This window comes from Manis pentadactyla, chromosome 9, assembly GCF_030020395.1.
Source record: "Manis pentadactyla isolate mManPen7 chromosome 9, mManPen7.hap1, whole genome shotgun sequence".
Taxonomy (NCBI): Eukaryota; Metazoa; Chordata; class Mammalia; order Pholidota; family Manidae; genus Manis; species Manis pentadactyla.
The window spans coordinates 21,274,351-21,295,185 of NC_080027.1; the positions used below are offsets into that span (position 1 = coordinate 21,274,351).

General features: G+C 40.4%; 2 protein-coding genes and 1 pseudogene across 2 annotated transcripts; all 3 read left to right on the plus strand.

Moving 5' to 3' along the window:
• The first annotated feature begins 1,624 nt into the window (after nucleotides 1-1,624).
• LOC130685010 (olfactory receptor-like protein OLF2) lies at nucleotides 1,625-2,563 on the plus strand. The gene has a single exon (XM_057508180.1). It carries the CDS (start codon nucleotides 1,625-1,627, stop codon nucleotides 2,561-2,563), a length of 939 nt encoding a protein of 312 aa, XP_057364163.1.
• A 12,245-nt stretch (nucleotides 2,564-14,808) lies between these two features.
• Nucleotides 14,809-15,744, plus strand: LOC130684695 (olfactory receptor 5W2-like). Its single transcript, XM_057506579.1, has one exon. It carries the CDS (start codon nucleotides 14,812-14,814, stop codon nucleotides 15,742-15,744), a length of 933 nt encoding a protein of 310 aa, XP_057362562.1. The 5' UTR covers nucleotides 14,809-14,811.
• A 4,599-nt stretch (nucleotides 15,745-20,343) lies between these two features.
• Nucleotides 20,344-20,835, plus strand: LOC118908087 (olfactory receptor 10AG1-like; annotated as a pseudogene).

Sequence of the window (20,835 nt, forward strand, 5' to 3'; positions counted from 1 at the left end):
CAGCAGTTCCGTGTCAGGTATTATTATTTATCTTGTTTTATTAATTTATACTTTAGACTTCCTTAGTTTTTTTTCTTTTTGGAATGAAAGCATATTATAAAATCTAAGGAGATTATAGATTATTAGACACACTTTTATTTGAATGACTTATTAATCTTTTTTGTTACATTTTATGTATATAGAGAGAGAGATGGCAGGGCTTATAATACTCTGCACGCATGGATTATGGAGAAGGTTAGATGTTTTTTTACTTTTCCAATATGCTACCTGCACTTTTAAATACCCTTAAAAATATTTCCATTTGTAAAGGGAAGCTTTTTTAAAATGTGTATCTACGGAACAGGTATTTAATGGAATTTAAGCCACAGGTTTGCACACTAGTAAATTGAGCATTTGATTATTATTCAGATATTCTTTATCTGTTCTTCATCTACCTTCAACTCCACTTTCCTTTTATTCTCACAGAACAGAGAAGGTCATGGGCAGTATTATGTTGAACATAGCTGATTTGGGTAAAATACAACAGTGCAACATAAAATTTCAATTGCCACCCATGGAGCAGCAATCCTTTTATAGCCAAACAAGGCAGATTATAGAGATATTCATATCAGAGAGTGTTAAAAGAAAACAATAATAGATATTACATTTTCTACAGAATGAAGATGGGGGCACAGTTGAGTCATCCATGTCTCTGAGGTTATGAGCCTATGGACATAAGAATACTTTTACAAGGAGTCCTACACATGTACTGTTGGTGACTAGCTCATGTGGATTTCTTATAGATTCAGGCAGAGATACTCACACACACATCCATACTCCCATGCTTGCCTCTCTTACCCGTGCTGGCAGCATCTGTATGATTATGTCCCAAACATCCTTCCTATTCTTCCCCGAGGAACAGCACCTGTCAGAGGGGAGCATGGTTAGCAGATCACTCATGGAGCCCCATCCACCTTGTTATCGGGCAACCGCCACCTCTGTGCAACAGTGGGTCCTGAATCACAGACTATCTCCATGCTTTGTTTGTTGAGGCTGTGTAGACCCAGAGGAGTTACGGAGTGAAATGTGCTTGTTGGACCCATCAGCCTGCTGTAGCTTTGGCTGCTCCACTATTTTGGATGATAAGGCAAAAGCAAAGAAGTAGTTTCACTACCTGAACCTTTACTGAATTGTGTGTCTCTCTCATAGGATTTGAAAATATGTCTACTAAATTTTTTTATAAAACAAGCATTTTCAGTATGGTTATGTTCATACTAATTGTGAAATTATTGTCTCCACTCTGAGGACATCAATTTCTTAATATGAGATCTTAATACAAGGTAGTAGAACCAAACTACATAGGTTGGTGTGGAAATAGCCTGATTTAATTTGGATGAGAATGCTACACCTCTATACAATCCCATACAAATGTTCCTGTAATTGTTTTGGTATCATTTTATCAATATAAATTTCTTTGGATACAGTTGCAGGTGAGTCAGTTTACTTGAACAGTCCTGGAATACCTCTTTTTCTCGTTATGGGAAAATTGAAAGGAGCAGCAGTCTTACTATTAAGACAATAAGATGTTATAAATCCAGCCCTTCCTGTTTCATCTTTTACAACCAGGGATTTCCGGACGCGAGCGATGGCTGCTGACAACTGCACTGGGGTCACTGACTTCATATTCCAGGGCCTCTCTGGCAGACAGGACGTACAGCAGGGGCTCTTTGTGCTCTTCCTGCTGGTTTCTGGCATAACCGTGGTTGCCAACCTAGGGATGATCCTGCTGGTCAAGGTGGACCCCAGACTCCACTCGCCCATGTACTATTTCCTGAGCAATCTGTCCTTCTGTGATGTCTGCTACTCCTCCACTGTCTCTCCCAAGATGCTGGCTGATTTCTTATCTGAGAAGAAGAGGATTCCACATAACTTATGCGCCATTCAAATGTATTTCGTTTGTGCCTTTGCAGATGTGGAATGTCTCCTGTTGGCGGTCATGGCTTATGACCGTTATGTAGCCATTTGCAACCCACTTCTTTATACAGTGGCCATGCCCAGGAGACTCTGTATCCAGCTCGTGGCCTTTGTGTACATGGGAGGGTTGGTTGACTCGGCAATCCATACCTGTTGTACATTTCGATTGCCATTCTGCAACTCCAACATCATCAACCACTTTTTCTGTGACATCCCACCCTTGCTAGCCCTCTCTTCCTCAGACACCTCCATCAATGAGATTCTTTTGTTCGTTTTCAGTAGCTGTGTTGTGGGGCTCAGCATCATTACTGTCCTCCTCTCTTACGTGTACATCGTAAGTGCCATCCTGAGAATGAAGTCAGCAGAGGGCAGACTCAAAGCCTTCTCTACGTGTGCCTCCCACTTAATCGCTGTGGCCATATTCCACGGCACACTGCTGTTCATGTATTTCCGACCCAGCACCAGTTATTCCATGGACACAGACAAAGTGGCCTCTGTTTTCTACACAGTTGATATCCCTATGCTGAACCCACTGATCTACAGCTTGAGGAATAAAGATGTGAAAGACGCCCTGAAAAAAATAGTCAGCACTAAATTATGTTCTGTGTGAAATGAGTTATTCCAGCCAAAAGTGTTTTTTAAAGGTTCTGAGATCTGAAGTTCAGGCCCTTTGACACAGGTTCCTGTAGTCTCACCAATACATCTTCTAGATACTTTCTATTACTTATCATTGTGCCTAAGTTGAGTGTAGGGAGCAGTCACTTTTGATCTTAACCTCCTCTCAATATATGAAGAGTGGTGATATGTCCCCTTCGCTGTTTTTGAACAGGGTCGTTTTATACCTGCTTTCCTTATTCATGGATAAGTTCCAGTGTTCTTTCATTGCCAGAACTCCCCATGTTTCTGACATTATAATTCAACTTATTCTCCCAAGGTACAATATTTTTTCGTGAACAATGGGTTTATTAAATCAGAAGGGTTTGAGTGTCTTAAATTATGTTTGTATATATCCTTCTTATGCACTAGTATCCCTGTATAAATGATCCATCATAACACCTAGAAATATACCCATAGTAAATAAGTAAATAAGAATAAATAAAAACACTATTGCCAGAACTCATTTTCAATGGCATTTTCATTGCATATTAGAAATGCACCCCTTAAGAATTTATTTTAAAGAAACACCTGGCTATGAAATAATGTATGTGAAATTCTACCCAAAAGCAGAATATTTATGATATAATAAGTTCTATGTGAATCAACTCCAATTTGTAGAGAGGATTGAATAAATTAACATTCATTCAATAGAGAGGAATGCATTCCCTTTAACCATTATATATATATATATATACACACACACATATATATGTATAGCATTTTTATTCTGACATCATTATTTTTTTAAAATTAGAAATCCAATAGTATGGACAATAAAATTAAGTTTACCATAAGTAGTGTTATTTTGGTCACTTTTATTTTGTGAATATGTATACAGTGGGAGAGGGCTGGTACATGAATGTCTGTGTAAAAATGTGAGGATAAATGCATGTGTATCTGTTTTGTAAATTATGGAAAGGAAACCAATTGCCTGTATAGGGATCCAGGACTGGAAGTAAGGAGTGTTCATTGACTGGAGTGATTTTACTATCATCAAATAGTCTAATATGGGGCAGTGAGAGAGAGAGAAAACAAAGTTTCAACATTGCTACTAAGTAATAGTCATTTTCAATGATAACTAGCTTAGAGTTAGTCCTAAAATGTGTTTTATCAGGTTGTCTTAAGGGATAAAGTAAATAACTAACAAATGTGTGGGTGTGTTCATTTGTCACATCTCATTCACAAGGGTAGATTAATGGATGAAAGAAGCAGCCAGATTCCCTTGGTTCACATGTCACCTCTGTACACCACTAGAAAGTGGCACTTTGAACAACTTACATACTTTTTCAATGCCTCAGTTACTTATCTGTAAAATGGGGAGAATATAGCATCCACATCATTAATTGTTAGATGATTAACTGAGTAAATGTTTATAATAGTGCCTACAGCATATTGAGCTCTATATAAATGTTAATTATATATATTTATATAATATTTCACATTAATAAAAATGCATATTGCATAATAAGGTGGTAAGAAGCAAGGATGTTGGGAAAACAAAAACACAAAATCAAAAACATTTTCTTAGGGGCAGTTTAATATGTTGATATCCTTTGTATCATTGCAAAATGTATTTCATTAACATATTTTTTGCTGTACCTTATTTATTATATTATTATTTTTACTGGATGATAATAAATATAACATGCTTTGACCTGGAAATATCAAAGTGTATTAAAGAATGTGTTGAAAACTAACCAGTGGCATAAGTGAATCATCTGCTTCAGGGTGATGGGTGATACAAGATGAGTGAATTTTTAGTCACATTGTAGCATTTCCTTTCCTGTAAAATGAGCTACTTGGTTTAGAAGTCATGCCGTGTGAAAGAACATGATAATGAATAAAGAATTCTGTAAATCCATGGATAGAGATTTTGATAAAAGAATCTTGGACAAGAAAGATAAATCCCTATCAAGAACAACTCACTCTTCTAGTGAGAACAAAACACTGTTTCATGATGGGAGAAGTCCAATGCCGTCAATCTGTGACTGGCCTCCCAGATCCTCAGGGAAAGCGCCTTTTAGTTTCAATGTTTGACCCACTGTGCAGGCGTGGCGCTGGAGCGTGGCCGTGACGACAGCCCTGGTGGGCGAGAGCCCACGTGGCTGGATCCATGCATTCTCCAGTCCTGCTGCCAGGGTTCGTTTGAACTTATTGAAAAAATTGGAAATCTATCCTTCATTTTTAATTCTCTCAATGGTTTAGGCAAGATTGTTATTACTCATTTGTCAATTCTGTGGACTAATTTCCTATTGAAACTTTCAAAGCTCTCTTCAACTGGGGTTTTGTTATGTCTGTTCTATTTTTAATAAAAGCTTAATGGAGGTAAGAATAGAATTAGCAATAGAATTAGCAAGATGGGGAGAGCCAAGGGAGATCTTGCATAAGGTAAGAGCAAACTGAAGAAAATCATGAAAATACAAGGAACTACATAACATAAATAGAGAATGGTGAATGGCCTTTCTTTGGACTGGCATATAGGGTACATAGAAGATATTAGTAAGAGAGGAAATACTGCCTGATAATTTTCAAATATGTATCCATTTTTAAAATGTAAAGTATATTTCATATTACCAGAATTTTCACTAGGAGGCACACGTTGATTCCAGTTGCCTATGTCTGAATCAGCCCATCATACTTTACTTCCCAGATTCCTTCATAGTCTCTCAGTCATCTAGACCAATTGTTTCTGATCCAGAAATGAAGCACCAGAGAATTTTGAAGGTGTTCTGATAAATCAAAGACTTAGAGCTAGTTGGTCAAAGAACTGAGTCTAGAAAGGGACTTCCATTCTTCTCATAGGGTCAGTTTAGAGAATGACATGAGATTAATTTGAAGAATGTGAAACTACTAGCTAATAGAAGATTCCAGTTTGTTTTCCTTCTGCTAACTTTCTGCTGTCCCTCCTTGGTTCTGCCCTCACCACAATGAATACAATGAACAGATCCACCAGCCTCCAAAATTTTGTTGTGTTCCTTTTCCACTCCACATATTGCACCCACTGATAGACATTTGTTTCTATAGATTAGTTTGCATTTCATACAATTTGTATAAATGGAATCCTACAGTTTATACTCTCCCATAAGCGGTTCCTTCTACTCACCATAATTATTTTGAGATTCATGCATGATGTTTCATGTTTCAATAGTTAATTCCTTATTTATATGATTACATTTATATTATATAATTTATATTTATGCAATTTATATTATACCAGTGTAATGATACATCACAGTCTGTGTAATCATTCACCTGTTGATGGATATTTTAGCTGTTTTCAGTTTTTTTGACAATTACAAATAAAACTCCTATAAGTGATTATATAAGTCATCACAGGGACATGTGGTTTAAATTATTTTAGATAAATACTCAGGAAAGAAATTGAAAGGAAAGGAGCGACACACAGCAGCAATTCACTGGAGAATTCCGCTTTATTAGGGAAAGGTGCTGGTTTATATAGGAAGGGGCATGGGGTGGTTGTGGTGTCACTTCTACGGGGCTGGTGGCTATTGGCTAGGTGCTGGGATTAGGGGGCGAGGGGTGATTGGGGTTCAGGTGGCATAAGCGGGAATCGAGGACCCAGAAGAGAAGCAGGAGGTTCGCCATCTTATGGGTGGGGGCCCTTCATTCCCCCCTTTCTCCTCTATGGGGTTGTGGACATTGCTTTCTCTCGGACTGCTTCCTGCTTAACTGGGGCAGAGAAGGGAGTGAGGGCTTGAGGACCGGGAGGAAAGGGTTGATAGGACTCCCCACAGTAAGGACGAGTAGATGTGGACTTCTTCAGGTTGGAAATCAATGAAGGTTCCCTGTAACTATAGGTCAAGGGCTTGTTGATTTCAATGGTGCCAGGAGGATACCAGAAGCCAGGCGTCTGTGGCCATTGTTTCCAGGAACAGTTTCCAGTGGAGAGAGGGGTCCGTCTCAGCGTGTGGTGAGGAGGTTACATGCGGGTGAGGGATCTTCTGTGGCTAAAAGCTGGTAGTTCTTGAGTAAAAGCTGGTTGAAAGTTTGATTAGAGATTTTACCAACTTGGGATTTGATAAACTTTATAGGGCAAGAAGAGACAGGTGAGGAGAATGATTATTATAGGGCCTGCAATGGGCCACAGCCACGTAAGGAAGGGGTTTGTTAGTATTGAAGAGAATGGGTTGGAGGAGTAATACTGTGGGTACCGGGAGTTACCCATGTAGTGAATGGCACAAGACCAGTAGGGACATCCCCTGCAGGTGTCTGGTCATAGCCTGCAACAGGCTTGTTTTTGGTCATAGAGGAAGCTGAGGTAGGGAGAATAAAGGTAGCTGCAAGTGAACACTTGGGTGGAGGGAGGAAAGTGGAGGTACAAAGGCTCAGAGAAGCCTTTCAGAGGGCAGTCTGATGTGGCAATGAGGGCAGTAATTTTTGTTTGATGCTCTGTGTAAGTCTGTCTGACTTTGAATCGCCATACAAAGGAGGCTGGGGTGGCGGGGAAGACAATAGGAATGAGGAAAAAAAGCGAGAGAGAGTGAGGGAGCAGTAAAGGAGGAAAAAGTCATGATTCGGGTATGGATGGCAAAGGGGGTGAACGGGATTTGGAGGAAAGAGGACAGTAAGGTCAGGAGTCTGGAGGGAGGGAGAGTCTGTAAACTTTTGTAGGTTAAGAGGTCTTTTAGGTGATGTGGGGACAGAATGGTAAGGGGCACCCCGAATGTCAGTTTATGAGCTTCCTTCTGCAAGAGCTGTCCAGCGGCTAATGCCCGTAGGCAGGGGGCCCATCCCCGAACTGTGGGGTCTAATTGCTTGGAAAGATAAGCTACTGGGGCAAAGGATGGACCATAATATTGGCCTAGGACTCCTAGAGCTTGACTGGACCTCTCATGAATGTATAATGAGAAGGGCTTCGACAAATCAGGAAGATGGAGAGCTGGGGCTTCCACTAGGGCTCCACGGAGCTTAATGAAGGAGTGTCGGGGTGAGGAGGATAATGGTTCTTCAGGGGGGGCCCTTGCCAACAGGGAGAAGTTAGGGATCCACGCTCTTAAATACCCAGCCAGGCTTAGAAAGGAAAGGATTTCTGTCTTGGTTTTGGGAAAGGGCAGGTCAGAGAGGAGCCGTTTTCTGTCTAAGGTAATGGACTTTCTTTGTTGAGATAGAAGGAATCCGAGGTAAGTGACAGAAGGGGAAGAGATTTGAGCTTTGACAGGGGATACCCGGTATCCCCTGGAAGCTAGAAGGTTAAGTAGGGAGGCAGTGTCAAGTTGAGACTGTTCCCACGAGGGACTGCAGAGTAGAAGATCGTCCACATATTGTAATAAGGTGGACTTGGAGTGATCATGATGAAGCTTTTTGAGGTCCTGAGCTAGGACCTGTCCAAAAATATGGGGACTATCTCAGAAGCCTTGTGGCAAAACTGTCCAAGTAAGTTGTTCAGAATGTCTTGTGTATGGGTCCGTCCAAGTGAAGGTGAAAAAATCTTGGGAGGAGGGGTCCAGAGGGATAGAAAAAAATGTGTCCTTGAGATCTAGGACTGAGAAGTGGGAGGCAGAGGCAGGGATGTGTGATAAAAGGGTGTATGGATTTGGGACTAAGGGAGGGATAGGGACAATGGCTATGTTGATGAGGCGAAGGTCTTGGACAAGGCGGAAAGATCCGTTGGTTTTTTTAACAGCTAATATGGGGGTATTAAATGGGGAGTGAGTGGGTCTGAGGTAATTTTTGTTTAAAAGATCTTGAATGATGGGTTGGAGGCCTATGAGGGCTGAAGTGGTTAGGGGGTATTGGGCCTGACAGATATACTGAGAGGGGTCACGTAATTTGATAGAGGCAGGAGGACATAGAGCCACGGACGGGCTTGTAATGTCCCAAACTTCGGGATTTACAGGGTGTATGAGGGCGGAACTGGAGCTTTCATTGGGTAGAGGGGGGTCGTCAGCTATGAGGGCCATCAGAAACGGAGTACTGGGGGTTGTGGGAGTGGATATAGTTATGGAAACATGGAGGAGAGAAAGGATGTCCCATCCTAGTAAGGGGATGGGACACTGGGGCATAACCAGGAAGGAGTGGGAGAAAGGTATGGGATTGTCTTGGATTGTGCATAAAAGGGGGGCAGGTTTAATGGGAAAATCTGTTTACCTCCTACCCCGACTATAGGAGTAATGGCAGGCGTGGTAGGGCCCCGGTATTCTCGCAAGACCGAGAAGGTGGGTCCTGTATCTAGGAGGAAGGAGATGGGGCGGCCGTCTACTATTAAAGTAACCCTGGGCTCCTGTTTGGTGATGGAAATTGTCAGGCGAGAAGCCCCCGGGCCCCGTCAATCTTCTTCTGCCAGCCCCACTACGGCGGGCTTAGGTTCGGGGCTGTTCGTCCAGTCTCCCCTTCGGGTGGCTGGGCAATCAGACCCCCAGTGGCCCTTTTTGTGGCTTCTGGGGTATGGGGTGGTAGGAGATCTGGGGGAGGGGCACGTCCTTTACCAATGTCCTTCTTTGCCGCACTTGAAACAAGCTCCTGGGGGGGGCTTGTTTGTAGAGGGGCGCCCAGGTTGTGGTTTTATCAGCTGGGCCAACATTTGGAAATTGGCCTGATATGCCTTTTGTTTACGTCGTTCTTTCTCCTCCTCCTGGTTATGGAAGACATTAAAGGCCACTGTTAGGATCTCAGTCTGTGGGGTAGCGGGGCCCTGTTCTAACTTTTTGAGTTTAGCTTTAATGTCGGGGTAGCCTTGAGCTAGGAAGTATGTCATAAGGACATGTCTCCCGTCAGGCGTTTCTGGGTCCAGGCTGGTAACTGTAATAGGGCTTGAGGGAGTCTGTCTAAGAACTCGGACGGAGTCTCCTCCCTCCTTTGAATTATGTCTTGGAGCTTTTGAAAATTGACTACTTTACGAGCTGCCTTTTTCAGACCTGCTGTTAAGCAGCAGGCGAAGATATCTCAAGAGCAGAGACCCATGACGGTGGGGGTCTGAAGGGTTCTGGCTCAGTCTGTGGGGGAGAAACAGGTGATGGGGGCAAAGATGGAGGAGGCTCCTGGGACTTAGAGGGGGGCTGAAAGGCTCAGGCTTGATCTTCAGGAGGGGTGAGGTGGGGGAGGAGATGGTGGTGGAGGAAGGGGGAGTGGCTGTTGCAGGAGAGGAGGGGGAAGGGAGTGAACGGGAGGCTTCTGCGGGGGAGACGGCTTGCAGGCTAGGAGAACTTGGGGGGAGGCGGGGGGAGGAGGAGGCGGCGGCAATGAGGGAGGCAGGAGGAGGAGGTGGAAAGCTTTGGTATAGGGAATCTCCTTCCATTTTTTCAGGCGCTGGCAGTAGTTAAAGGATCGCGAGTGATGTTAGGATCAAGAGCTCCCCCTGCGCGCCATTGGTTGTTATTGTCTAGGGGGTATGTCGGCCAATCTTGGGAGCAGTATTTACGGAGAAGGTTTGGTTTTATATCAGGTGTCAGGGAGAGGGTGGCTAGATGCTTGAGCAGGCATTCAAGAGGTGAGCTTCCAGGGAGGGATGAGGAGGCTCCCATGGCTAAAGGACAGAGAAGGAGACAAACAGGGGAAGACGAACGGAGACCCTCGGACTGGGAGCAGACGGCAAGGAGACAGAGGGCGTCCCCGATGATCCTTGGGGATCTGCGGAAACTCGTGTACGAGTCGGTTTCTTAGGAAGTGTGGGTCGTCACCCTGACTTCTCTAAGAAGGCAGAGTGCCGGAGTCCGAGGAACCTAGTACTAGGAGTTTTCGGTGGAAGGAATTTTCAGCGGAAGGAATGGAAGGAGGGGTGGGGGGAAGGGAGCGTTGTCATCCGCAAAGGAGTCGCCTCGTTTATGGCTGTTGCAGGGGGGCCTGAGGGTCCGCCGCAGCCGTGAAGGCCTGAGGTAGGGAGAGTTCCCTCCTCGTCGGGGAAGAGTGGCCCGCTCCGGGGGAAAACTTACCCAAAGCCCAGAGAGGAGTGGTGAGTGTGAGGAGCCAGTGCCGGAAAAAGAGGACGAGGGCAAGCTGCTGCTGGTGTCGGGGGGGAAGATGGGGCCCAGATGTCCTGTCTACCAGGTTTCAGCACCAATGAAAGGAAAGGAGCGACACCCAGCAGCAATTCACCGGAGAATTCTGCTTTATTAGGGAAAGGTGCTGGGTTATATAGGAAGGGGCATGGGGTGATTGTGGTGTCACTCCTACGGGGCTGGTGGCTATTGGCTAGGTGCTGGGATTAGGGGGGTGAGGGGTGATTGGGGTTCAGGTAGCGCCGGAGGGAACTGAGGACCCGGAAAAGAAGCAGGAGGTTCGCCATCTTATGGGTGGGGGCCCTTCAGAAATAGTTGGATCACTGCAAATATGTGTGTAACTTAAAATAAACTTTATGTTGCATCTCAAAGTAATGTAGCACATTACATGCAACAGCAGTGCAAGAGAGTTTAAATTTCATGACTTCTTCCCTAATACTTGTTATCATCAGTACTTTTAATGTTAGCCCATCTAGTAGTGTATCATGGTTTCTCATTTTGGCTTTAATTCACATTTACCTAGTAACTCTGATGCTAAGCATATTCTTACATGTTAATTTCTATTTACATATATTCTTTGTTGGAACATTTTTTCAAATAATATTCTCACTTTTTTGGTGCTATGTGTTTTCTTATTATTGATGAGAATATTTCATATGTTCTGGCTATACATTCTTTGTCAGCTATATGACTTGTAAATATTTTATCACTTTATCACTATACCTACCTACCTGTTATATCTAAATTAAACAGTAGTACATAATAGTAATAATAAATGACTCCTGAAAAAAAATCTCTCTGATTGTATTGTGTTATCTTTTTCTATATAAAGACTATCCCAAAAGTACATGATTTAAAATAATGAACATTGGACTTTATTCTGTTCTTCCTCATGCTGACTGAGATCCCACGGTATTGAGCTGGGTGTTGGGTTAGGCTGTACAGTCTCCTATAACTGACACAAGGATGACAATGGCGGAAAGATTAATTCAGCTGGGTCCCCTTCCCTTTCCATTTAGGCTCAAAGCCTGTGACATGGTTTATACAGAAGGTTACTTATATTTATGTGGCAACTCATGGCTTTCAGAGACTGTCTTCATAAATGCTGGATTCAGAAGTGATAGATAGTATTTCTGCCAATTTGTGTTGTTCAGAGCTGTTAAAGCACAGCAAAAATTCAAAGGGAGGATAAATAGGCACTGTGTCTCTAACGAAAATGTGTAAAGATGTGTAGAACCGTCTTTAATCTACCCAACATGTCAACAGCCCATTGCAGAATAAATCTCATAGTCTACATTTTTAAACGAATTAGGCTTTTTTTCTTTTTGCTGTGCATGTACCTAATAAAGTCACTGACTGAAGCAATATTTGAACAGCACACATATAGAAAGGAGAGTGGCAGTCATTTCAATCCTTCATTCAATCAAGTCATTGTAAAAGCAGTGTGAACGCTGGGAATGTTGGAAGCAGTCACATCACATCAGATCCCAAGGTGGTAGACCAAGGTTCAGAAAGTATGGAGAATATTATTGCTATCCCTTGGGAAAGATTTAGGGAGTGTAATTTCCAGTATTTTTTAAGTTGAAAAGAACTAGTAAGGATAATCTCATAATAAAATCATCTTTAGAAAAAGGCATGTAACTACTTTTTTAAGAGAGTTCATCATCCATGTAAACATGTTTAAATGAATCATACTTGCAAATATGAGTTATTCTAATGGAAAAAATTCCAGTATATTACTATTCTTTGTACAGCACCTTCCACTTTTGGTAGTCTGAAATACTTAACAATAAACATTTAGAAAGCAATTACCTCTTCAAATCCTTATTCCAGGGACTTCAGGGGATACCAAAAATAAACAATGATCTTGCTCCTGAGGCTGTAAGTATAGTAGAGAAATTCTTATAAGACTAAGGTAAACATAATTTTAAAAATGTACTAAGTAAAGAGAATGTGTTAGAGTTGAAAAATCAATGAAATGTATGTGAATGGCATGCGGTGGCGGGATGGAAATAAGAAAATGCTTAGTGATGAAGATGCCTTGCAAAGAACATTAACAGAATGTTTATATCATCATAATAGGCAAAAAGATAAACTCAAATGTTCATCAACTGATGAATGGATCAACAGTGTGTTGTCTCTAAAAATGAAACACCCTTCAGCCATAAAATGATACAAAATTCTCACATTTTCAATATGGATGAAACCTGTAAATATTATGCGGAATGCAAGAAGCCTGACATACCAAAAAATAGTGTTATATGATTCAGTTGATATGAGAAGCTCAGAATTGTCAAACAGAATCAGAAAGTAGAGAAGGAGTTGCCAAAAGCTGAGAAGGAGAAGCAACCGCTAATAGATAAGGGTTCCTTGTTGGACTGATGGAAAGTGTTCCGGAATTAGTGGTGATGCTGTGCAATATTATGAATATATTAAAAACCAAAGAAGAGTGCATGTTAAAAGGGTGAATTCTGTAATATTTTTATTACATTCCAAAAACAAAAAAGACCATTGAAGACTAGCAATAGCCATAAACATAGTGGTGAAGGAGAAGGTTTCAAAGATGGAAGATACACAGTGAACAACAGAAAGGAGCTGGATCTGATACATAGAATTTTATTGGAGTTTCATTATTTCTGCTTTGACCAGAGAAAGAGGTAATTGTGAAGCAATCATAAAAGTAATGAGCATTTTCTTCCTAACATAGATCAATTAGATGATGAGAGTGAAGTATTCATACTCATCTTTGCTAAGTTGGTGCTCTATTCACAGGAGAACATACAGAACCAAAAACATAGTTAATGACATGCTTGCATAACACCAAAGCCCAAGGGCAGTAATTTCAGAGATTTAAGTCCCAAATGTCAGCTGATAAAATAAAATACCTCCCGCCTATTTTTCAGCTACTGAGACCTCCTCATCTGAGGTAGGTTCCCGAGTCTCCTAAATTACAGAATACAGAGGAAAACATCTTTCTGGCAAAAAAAAATTGAGATATTTTAAATAAACACTTTTATACCTGCTTACTCAATTTAGTATTATTCTCGATTTAGTTGCCATAAATGATATTTTCTTCTCAGAACTGAAAGATAGTCACTATAATTATTAGTGTCCACAAATAAAATTTAATTTTTTAAATTTTAATCAAGATTAATTGGAAAGCCTTTATTCCTATCATTCAGCAAGGGTATACATGAATTTAAACTTTTTTTGTTTGTTGTATTTCATAAATAGCTGTGGTACTATATTATAAATAACATGTGCAAATAACTGTGTAAGTCATGTGCCATATTTACTTAGGTCTAAAAAAATATATCTGGACCCTACATTTGAATTCTTATGTATCAACAGAAACATACACATGCAAACATGTGACATACACATAAAGACCCATGCAAGGGAGAGTAGCCTATATATCTCACAGGCATTTATTTTCCTTCACACCACTGCCATTTTTAGTAAAAAGACACTTAAAATCCAAAAAGATGCAAATATATGTATGTGTTAGATTCTGTAGTTTTCATTTCTTATTATCACATTTCTTTGGCCAAGACACTCCTTCCTCAGCAGCAGACGACTCCACAAATGAGTAATGAGTATTGTGGCAAAGCAATATTGTATTTCTAGAGTGAAGGTCAATAATGCATATTTCATGTCTCACCAACTATTAATGAGAACATAAACCAACGTAAGTGATACCCTTTCCCATTGTTGTTAGTCAGTGATGTGCTCATTGTTTCCAGAAATAATATTATGTCTTTTAAATCAATCACGTCTTTGAGGAACATAATAATTGTAATCATTGTTTGAGGCCATGTGAATATTTTCAAACATAGAAAATGCTTTGTCCTATGTTTTACAGCCTGGCATTTTGCATATTGGTGTCTCTTCTATGTTATTTTGAATACATGATGAAAGATAAATTCATCCATCTTTACTCCCCAAGATAACAAAGGTAAGGCTTACAGAAGAGCTTTAGAAAGTCACATAACCTCATGACTGACATCTAGATTTAGATCAGTTTCCCAACTGTTTATCAAGATATTTTTTATTATTGTCATACAGATTACAATGCCTCTTTAAAGAGTGATTATTGACTAAGTAATATTCTGAGTGTATTAAAAGACAATTGCAGAAGAAATTGTGTGCTGCCTTACACATATTTTATGAGTGCCTGGAATCATTAAACATTCATCTGCCACTTTCTTGATCATTTTCTCAAAAGTTTAGGCGAGAAGAAAGAAGCATGGATAGAGGTAACTGCTCCTCCGTGACTGAATTTATTTTCTTGGGAATTACCAATAACCCTGGGATGAAGGGGGCCCTATTTACAGTATTTCTTGTTGCTTATATTATTAACTTTCTGGCAAATCTTGGAATGATCATTTTAAGTAGAATGGATTCCCGGCTGCACACACCAATGTACTTTTTCCTCAGCCACCTCTCCTTCTCTGACCTCTGCTATTCCACAGCAATTGGGCCCAAGATGCTGGTCGACATATTTGCCAAGAACAAATCAATTCCCATTGTTGGCTGTGCTCTGCAATTCTTGATCTTCTGTATCTTTGAAGATGCTGAGTGTCTGTTGTTCGCAGCGATGGCCTTTGATTGGTACAAGGCCATCAGCAACCCCTTGCTCTATACGGTCAACGTGTCCAGCACAGTGTGCTCCCTGCTCACGGCTGGGGTTTACATGGTAGGGTTTACAGATGCTCTGATGTACGCAACACTTATATTCCGTTTATGCTTCTGTGGGTCAAATGTGATTAACCATTTCTTCTGTGATGCTCCACCTCTTCTCTTGCTGTCTTGCTCAGATACACAAGTCAATGAACTAATGCTATTCATCGTATTTGGTTTAATTGAACTGAGCTCCATTTCAGGAGTTCTTGTCTCTTACTGTTACATAATCCTATCCGTCTTGAAGATCCACTCTGCTGAGGGGAGGCTCAAAGCTTTCTCCACCTGCACCTCCCACTTAACTGCTGTTGCAATTTTCCAGGGAACTATACTCTTCATGTATTTCCGGCCAAGCTATTCATACTCCTTAGATCAAGACAAAATGACCTCACTGTTTTACACTCTTGTTATTCCCATGCTTAACCCTCTGATTTACAGCCTGCGGAACAAGGATGTGAAGGAGGCCTTAAAAAAACTGAAAACAACTTCTTGTTTTTAAGGTGGTTTTAAATAGCTGTTTACACAGACACACACATAACATGGTTGCTGATTTTATAAAATATTGGATGACACAAGAGAAATGAGTTGTCTGAACTTTAAAAAAGTCACTATTTGTTCTGAAGTCCAATCACAATAATGTCATTATTCCCCTACATGTGATACTGTGTTGTATGTGTCCAGAGCTGAAATATGTTACTCCTTCTTTGTGGAAAAGTCTCCTGACCTTCCCAGTTGTGCCAGATTTTTGTTGGTTCATCTTTTCATTTGAACATTAATTTATTACAGTAAAATTTGTTGTGTGTTTAATAAGTGACCGGAGCTTGTAGGTGTTTTGTATCTCATGGCACAACCAGCCATTTCTACACTAATGAATCCTATAGTCTAGTAGAAATAACCAACGTTCATTGACTAAGAACTCAAGCAATTCATAACAAGTATCAAAATTGTGATGAAAATGGGAGCTATACATCCCAAGCAATATGTTCAAATTTAATGCAAAATAAAGGTTGCTTTGGATGGAGATACGAAGTCTCAGATCTGAAAAGATACATGTTGGGAATGGAAAAGATAGTGCAGAGGATCTGACAATTGGAGCTGTCTTCAGGTTGACAAACTCGTGACTTTTCAGAAATAAAGAAGTCATTCATGGATGCCACAATATGCATGATTCTCAAGGGTTTCATGCTAAATGAAATAGACAGAGAAAGACCAATATTGTAAGAATGACCTCACTTAGAAATGGCATCTAAAAAAGTTAAACTCAAAGAAATAAGAGAGTAGAATGATTGTTGCCAGAGACTGTGGGAGTTGGAGAACTGGGGAGGTGCTGGTCAAATGGTGCAAGTGTCTCCTATAAGGTGAGTAAGATCTGAGGATCTAATGTACCTCATGGTGACTCTAGCTAACAATCTGTATTATATGTTGAAAATTGCTCAGAGAGAAGATCACAAATATTCTCAATACAATTAAACTGTGATAATTCTGTTAGGCAATGGACTCGTTTCTTTACTTTATCCTGATAATGATTTGACAAATTATACATATGTCAAAGCACATGGTGCAGCTTTTAAACACACCCAATCTTATTTGTCAATTTTGTCTCAAGAAATCTGGGGGGGAATAAAAGGAAAGAAGTACAAATAGTTAGATTATAAAGAATAATGGAAGGGTCATGGCAAAATACAACATTGTTCTATAATTATCAAAAATAAACTCCTCTGTCAATGCTGTAGGAAATCCTTCCCTTCTTCTCCCTTCTGAGTCCCAGTTACATGTCCCCTTTTGTAATACACAATAAACCATCCTTTATAATCATTGTTTTACTATCATGCAGTTTATTAAATCGCTGCTTCTAATATGAGATTGGGAGTATTCTTTGTCTAGGACTGAACATTCTTTCCCTGTTATATAATATAAAGCACCCCATGCTGTTTTGGACACAAAATGGGAAAACAAACAAATAAATAATAAATTAAAAACACAAGATAACTTTTCTGAGTGCATATTATAAGTTCTTAACAAAATTATATGTGTATAAGGTATATGGCTTGAACATATATACACTGTTCAACTCCTGGACTACTGATGCAGGGGTTCTTGTTTGCAGAGTCGAAAAATGAACTTAGCAAACAGTCAAGGTAGAGAAGCCAGGAAGAGGCTTTTATTGAGAGATACAGTGAGAAAACAGAGCTCCTGGCTCATGCCAGGAGGGGACAAGAGAGCCATAGTGGTGAGTTGTCTAGGAGATTTACAGGCAGTTGAAGATTTTTGGAAATGTGAAAAAAGGCTTAGGGGTATGGACTTGTACCACTTGTCATCAAGGTGGGCTGGGTTGTTGTCTGTTTGCTATGGCTGTTTACAGTGAAGTCACAGGTTATACTGAGATACCCTTCTTTATTTGTGAAACACTCAAACATTCCAGGCCAAGTTGCTCTTGGCCTTTTGACCTTTAACTAATCTCACTGAAGATGTCTATATTCTTAGTTTGGTATCTTCACCGTAGAGAATTAGTGTGACCTTGACTTTGCATAATGCTTAACACATAGTTTTGACAGGGACTTCTTTGAACATTGTTACATTTCTCTGACTGTAAATATCCTGTCCTGCTTTTTCTGCAGGCCCTTACCCTGCCCTGACTACACCTTTGGTCCCTGTCTCACTATTGTGTTGATAAAAATCTGATTTCCTTTCAGTTTTTTACTATTATAAATAAGTTAATTTTGAATATCTTTGCACATGTGTTTGGGTGGACCTATTCACTCATTTCACTATGGTGTAAATCTAGGTATAGAATTTTTAGGTTAATTATCCTTTAGAATTGTTCAAGTTAAGTGCCACTGAATGTCAGATTTTCTAGCTTCTGTTTTCAAGTCTTTCTTTGAAAACATTTCAGAATGGAAGGAAACCCAAATTACAAGTCTGTTTTTCAAAGGGAGCATTTATGGGACACCATGACTTTTCACTAGGTAGGTATTATGCTGGAAAAAAATTAAGTAAGGTTTATAACCATATATTTCTCAATTAACACATACCTTTTGAAATTGTTACTTCTGAGCAGAAGCACAGAAAGAAACACTTGGAATATGTAAATCGAAGAAAAATAGTCAGTGAATTTCCTTTAAAATTGGAGGATTGTAACTGCAGGAGGAAAATATATTCCCAGCCCAGGGCAAATAATCTTTGAAGCCAAAAATCAGTCAAACGGAGAAATAACGTGGGAGAAATCCATTTATTGGCTACAAGCAGTGATCTACTTTTGCTCGCATGTGTCTCTCATGACCTGGCTGCAAAAGGACCACACACTTCTCCAGTCCCACTATGCTCTCATGCTCTCACTCTCCACCAACCTTGTGATCACCTATTGATATGGAGATGGACTACTTCTCTACACCCCTTGGAAACACCTATTGATATGGAGATGCACTAAGGCCAGGTGAGTGATTCTGGAAATATTGTAATTTTACCCACAGCCCACCCCTCCAGAAATCTCACCACACAATCAACTTGCTGCCCATCATCCACAATGGCCCCTGTGAGAGAAAACTGGATCATTGTAACCAGACTAATAACATACAATAACAACAGCAATAAAATCATGATAATCCTTGAGCTGGAGGATTCAGCCAGGTTCAAAGTCCTGTGCAGATTAAATCCATAGCTTGCCCATTTCACAGGCAGTCAGTAGCTGAACAGGTAGGGAGTTCAGAGCAATCATCACATGGCAGTTACAGCCAGGGGGCAGGTCCAGGCCACAGGGACTATAGAAGAATATACCTTAAGGGTGATAAGATACATGTTTTAAGGACACCAATACAGGCAAATCTTGTCCATCAGGTAGGATCCATGCCAGAGAGTGGTCCTGTGACAGGACAGTGGCAGGAATGGGATCTCATCCTGGTCTAGTACACCAGACTTTCACCCCCCTCCCTGTGGGAGTTACAGATGGGTCACTGTATAGGACCATAGAAGGTACATGCACTGGCCATAACGATAAAACAAAACTTCCCTGTAAGATGCTCTTACTCCTGGCTGTTTTGGGTATGCTATTGTGATCTTTGGGGGCCATTCTACTGTTACTCCAGGAACACACAGGAGGCCAGCTTCCAGGCCTTTTCTCCAAGGTGCCAGAAGGGCCAGCGATCACCGTTCAAAATGTCCAGGGTCAAATGTCAAAATGTCCAGGGCCCTGTCCACTCAACAGACTCTCCAGGGCTGAATGCAGCTGGGGCTGGCAGCAGGATGTTAAATAAATAAATAATGATTATATTACCATTCTATTTATTAAGATAATAACATACAAATGCGGGGTTTCTTCTTTATTAGTTATCTTTTGATTATTTTCCCCTTAGGATGGTTCTTTATATCTTGAAATGAAAACTAAAAGCTTTAAGCTAACACTTCAGCATTGTATCTTTTGGATAACTGTCTACTAATTATAATAATTTAGCCTGGACAACTTAGATTTTCATATGCTTCATCTCAGATGTATTATTAATTTGTTAATTTTAAAATGATTTTTATCTAATCACAGAATATGAGACACTGTTGTACAATTCAGTTTGTCAATATATAGAGTAAAAATGAATCACCTTGTTGAATCCACAAACAACAACAAAAAAATGAAAATACACATGCATGTGTCCAGAACCCTTCAAATCCATTAAAAGGCAAACCTACAATTGAATGTTAGTTATGTTGATATGTTTAGAATTTAACATACATTCACCATTGGTTTCAGTTTTGCCCTTTAGTGCTAGAATATAAAATGTTGGAATCTGAATGGAGATAAAACATTTTATATACTAACTCTTCAACCTCCTCTAGTCTATAAAAAAATTAACCAAAAGGATAAATGACTAATTTCACCATTTGCACAGATGGAACAGCAAAAAAAAAAACCAAGCAAAGCTCACTTCAATGGTGGAATTTGGTTTGGGGGGATTTTCTTGTATTCCCAATCTGTCAATGGTCAGTGTTTCTTTTTGTGATTATTTTCTTGTCTGGGTGATAATCTTGGCAGACAATGGCATCATTATTCTCATAACCAGAGTGGAACCAGGCTCTCCAAATTTCCATATATTTTTCCCTCATTGATTTTTCCTTCCTGGAAATTTGTTATGTGTATTTAACTCTTTCTAGAGTAGTCATCGATCTTTGGACTCAGAAAAGAAATGGTTCTTTGTTTGCCTGTGCTACAAAAATGTATTTTACCTTGATGCTTGGACATACAGAATGTTTTCTCCTGACAACTATAGTCTATGACCGCTGCATGACCATTTGTAACATTTCACGCTACCCTCTGGTTGTGAACCACAAGTTCTGGGTCCAGTTAATCATCACTGACTTTATGATCACAGGAATTCCAGTCAAGTTAAAACAAGACACACCAGATTTTCTCTACGCTGTTTTGTGGTTCCCACCAAATCAATCACTTTTGTGACATCCCCTGCAGTGCTCAAGCTGGCCTGTGGGGATGAGAGGTTGGCCTTCACATCACTCTGATGTGCGTTATGATCTCTTTTCTGTTGTAAGATGCTCCTACAGTAAAACCATCTCCACCATCCTGAGGCTGCCACTGGCAACAGGATGA